This window comes from Mastomys coucha, unplaced genomic scaffold (genome assembly GCF_008632895.1).
Source record: "Mastomys coucha isolate ucsf_1 unplaced genomic scaffold, UCSF_Mcou_1 pScaffold7, whole genome shotgun sequence".
In the NCBI taxonomy this organism is placed as follows: Eukaryota; Metazoa; Chordata; class Mammalia; order Rodentia; family Muridae; genus Mastomys; species Mastomys coucha.
The window spans coordinates 16709283-16713583 of NW_022196913.1; the positions used below are offsets into that span (position 1 = coordinate 16709283).

At 40.5% G+C, this 4301-nt stretch overlaps 1 protein-coding gene across 8 annotated transcripts in view; it reads right to left on the bottom strand.

The window, feature by feature from the left end:
* The window catches only part of Ryr2 (ryanodine receptor 2), a 600588-nt gene that overhangs the window by 56792 nt on the left and 539495 nt on the right, over positions 1-4301 (bottom strand). For all 8 annotated transcript variants that reach the window (XM_031357976.1, XM_031357968.1, XM_031357974.1 and 5 more), the window contains one exon: positions 3724-3797. In XM_031357976.1, the coding sequence (XP_031213836.1) occupies positions 3724-3797 (74 nt within the window). The remainder of the gene's footprint in view (positions 1-3723; positions 3798-4301) is intronic.

The window sequence follows — 4301 nt, forward strand, 5'->3', positions numbered from 1 at the left end:
TGATTTGTTTGTTTGATTGGTTGGTTTTAATTGGGAGGTAGAGGTCTTTGTCAGAATGGGAGACATTTAGTAGAGATCAGGAACAGCAGAGGCGGGGGCAGACATGGCAACAACTGCAGTAAGAAAACAAGAATGCATAGCATTAGTCCAAAATCCTGATATAAAAAACTGAAACTAACCCACCTTTCCTATAGGCATTTTCCTGATTGAATTAGGAATAACACCAATAACAGTAAAAATCTCAAAAGAGAAAAAAGAAAAGTAAAAAAAAAAAGGAAGAAAGATGGGGAAAAAAGAAAAGAAAAAATAAGAAAAGAATTTTTTGAAGCTTCCATAAGAAATAAAAAAAAGAAATGAAAAAAGAAAAAGAAAAATGGCTCAGCTCATGGAATTCCCACCAAAGTAAAGCAGCATGCCCACATTTCGAGCTTGGCCTTGCAACACAGCTGTGCGATATCCACTAGGTCAGGCCACCTTCCTGATTCATCTCTCTCCTTACCTAGAGCACCCTTCCCGGAGCTTCCCTTACTGGAGGGACTCTGGGCAGAAGAACCTCCATTCGTGTGAGTGGGTGAAGTCTGTAACTGTGGTCATATGATCTCCACCAGGGACAGGTGTCACTCCATGAAAACAGTGTGTTAGGTTGAGAAGATGGCTAACCCAGTGCTGGGCCCGTGTGGTGTGAGCCTCGAATGGATGCTGGAGACTTTTCAGAAGGATGTCCAATATTTCCTTCTCCACAGAATTGTGAGCTTTTTTCCGATTTTATAGAATATTAAACAAACTAATGGGCTGAGCACAGGAATAATGGACACACACCCAAAGTGAGTGATTACAAAAACTCTCAAAGTAGGATGGAGACTGCGTAGTGCTTTCAAAGATCAGGGATCAATGGAATGTTCCAGTATGTCTCTTGGTTCAAAAAGCCTTGTTGACATACTAAACTCCACTAAAAGTAAATAAATAATAAGTATATTTATGGCCCCACCATCGTTTTTTCCTCATTCCTGCATTGCCCTTCAGAGGTTGCAAGCAATGTCTTTTTGAAGACGAAAATGGTAACACTGTTTTGAGTTGTTTTTAAGTTTTTGTTTTTTTTTAAATTGGATCTCAAGGATGAAAATTAGCTTTGATACCAAAGGACTTTTTAAATTTGTCCTATTTTTAAAGGGAAAGAAGACAACCCTGTAGACAGACCTTCTGTTGAAAGGCCAGTGGCAGAGTACTCTTGGCTAGTCATAGGACGCTACTCCTGAGGTGTGCAGATTGCCATGCACCTGATACAGTCATAAAGCCACAGTATATTCATGATGGACACCCCACAGAGGGATGGGGGCATACATCCTAAGACTCCTTCATTCACACAGTTACAAACACTGGGCCCTTGAGGACCATTGTGTAAATGAAAGAAATACAAGAGAACAAATTAAAACAATGTTATTTCAATCTTGTGGCTCCTTCATATCTTGTATATGAATAGTGTTCAACTTCACAGAAATAAGACAAAAAGAAACAAAGTTTATAAATGTTAAACAAAGTAACAGGATGCAGGATAGACATGAAGTAATCTGGTGACCAAAACAGACAAGAAAAAGGAAAACAAACAAACAAAACAGTCACTACCAAGTATGTACACACAGGTAACCCCAGACAAAAAGCAAGTAACCAAACAGCCGCCTGGTTTTAATAGTTACCACGTTCATGAGTGATGACTGAGGGGAGGAAGGAGGTACATATGACAGTGGAGGAAAGAAAAGGAATTGGAGAAAAGAAAGAAGTTGAAAGTAGGCTTTTCGCTTACTATTTGTAATGAAATAGAAGAGTGATTCATTAATCCAGATAATTTGTGTGTGATATGAAAAATAATGCAGAGAGACAAACCCACCTCTTAATGAGAGATGAACATAACGCTCGCACCCTAGTGGCCACCCTAGTGGCTTCTCTGATTGGAAACTAAAATCCTGCTCTTCTAATTCACATCTGGCTGACCCAGGAGGAAGCTCCCTGTGTGTCTATCTTCCGTTTGTTGGAAATGATTAGTTTTTTCTACTTCCTATTCTGTTTGTGTGTGTGTATGTGTGTGTGTGTGTGTGTGTGTGTGGGTGCAAATGCATGTGGAGGCCTGTGGTTGATCCTGGGAGTCATCTTTAACACCACTTCTACTTTATTGATTGAAGCAAGGTCTTCCAGTTCAACCCAGTGATCACGTATATGGCTTGTCTTACTAACTAGTTTGCTCTAGGGAACCCCTGTCTCTCACATTTGAAGTTAGAAATCCAGGTATGCCACCATGCTCACTCAGAACTTATATGGGTTCTGGGTATCAAACTCTGGTCCTGACACTTGGGAGGTAAGCACTTTGACCAATGAGCCTTCTCCCAGGTGCCTGAGATGGATAGAAACAGCGAATGAAGTTGATGAATTAGAATTTGTTCAGGGGCTGAGACATTCTATAATAAGTGCAGGAAGTGGTGGGGGGGCACTAAATTAATTTCAAATTCTGACCCGGGGAGTAAAGCTTTGGATAGAAAATTCATTTATGTTTTGGTATTGTACAGTTGAAAACTACCCAGGACTCTGAAATACTAGAGGCAGGCAGGGACTTGCCTTGAGGTTTCTAATATCCCTTTGTTCTCCTACAGGGCCCTGGGCAAGAAAATATCAGAAGTTTTAGAATGGTGCTGGTGATCCTCTGGAGAGGAGGAAACTAGATTACACGACCAGATGGCTTGAAGGTGATGGCTGGACCTACTTATGAAATCAGCACAGATTAAATATCATACAAGTACATAGGCTTTGCAGGATCACAATAAGTCCCAGAGACAAAAGGCAGGGAATTTTTCTTATTGGTGAGAACAAAAGTACACAAACATAAAAATATTAGTGCATCAAAAATACTTCAGGATGGCTGGGGAAAGCTACAAACGACAGCTGGAACAACAGTTTGTTGGTTTGAAATAAAATTAATCCAAGAAAGGATGCAATGTTCCAAAACTAACCCGCTGCCACTGGGCCAAGTCTAAGTGAGATCAAGCAGACACAGCAGAAAGTAGGCAGGGCTCCATAGACACTTAAATGGCTTAAAAATCAGATATAAAAAAATAAAAAGCAATTGAAGCAAAAAAAATGAAGCTAACTGTTCTTAAAAAAAATTCCTAAAATGAGTAATGCACCACCAATGACTCCTGCATTCAGGGCATTGAGTGGCAATCGTTCCATTGAAGAGATATAAGCTTGTAGTGGGGCATGTCTGAATAAAGCAATGATAATTATTCAAATATAAAACCAACTCTTTTCTTTTATTAATCAAACAAGATCTGGACTTGAAGAGATGAGAGATGGGTAAATGTGGGAGGAGAAGAGATTGAAGGAGATGAGTGGGTGCTTGTCCTAAGGAGGGAGAAGGTGAGTCTACAGCATTTTAGACTAGAGACTGTGAAGTATTATTTCTTCTCTTGAGCATTTTTATTTTGTTGATAATTTGCCAACAATGGTCTTTATCTCTTCTTACTCTTTCATCTCTTTGTGACTCACTAGAGGGAAGGGCATGGAGAGTAGTGTCAGCATTGATGTAGAACAGAGGTTTGAGAGGTGAGGCCCATGTGGACTTTCAGATGAGCTCCTAAGCATGCTACCTATCTCCCTGCTTGAAAATGTACTTGCAACTAAGTAGATCTAGGGGAGAGCAGAGACAGGGGCTCTTTCCATTGAAGTGATCAATACCTGATCCTTCCTCAGTCACCATCCCAAGTCCTTCTGCTTTGTTTTGCCTCTCAAAGGCATTCAGGTCCAGCACACTACAATAAAAAGGAAGAAGACATGCACAGGGCAAATAAGTCATTTTCTTTGTTCAGGACAGCAAATGCCTATACAACAAAATGCCCTCAGATGGGCACTACATGGTAGCATATGCTGAGAGCATTTCCTAATCCTCTGCAGTCTATACTCATTTTCCTAGAGGCAGACCAACCAGTCAGTCTCCCTGGAGCCCACACTGAATCGACTAAGAGGAAGTCAGTACAAGGCTCATAGACTTCAGCTCAGAGAGAACGTTAGTGTTAACAGATGTGCAGAAATACAAGGTTATGCTTCTGCAGTTGGAAATGCTTGTATTAAGCTTGTATCAGGTCTGTCAGTCAAAGGTTCTCTGAACATTTCTAAATAATGTAAAAAATAGAAAATGGCAATTCCAGTAAGATAATTGAAGATTACCATTTATAAAATAAGAAATGACACTGGGCAGTGGTGGCACACGCCTTTAATCCCAGCACTTGGGAGGCAGAGGCAGGTGGATTTCTGAG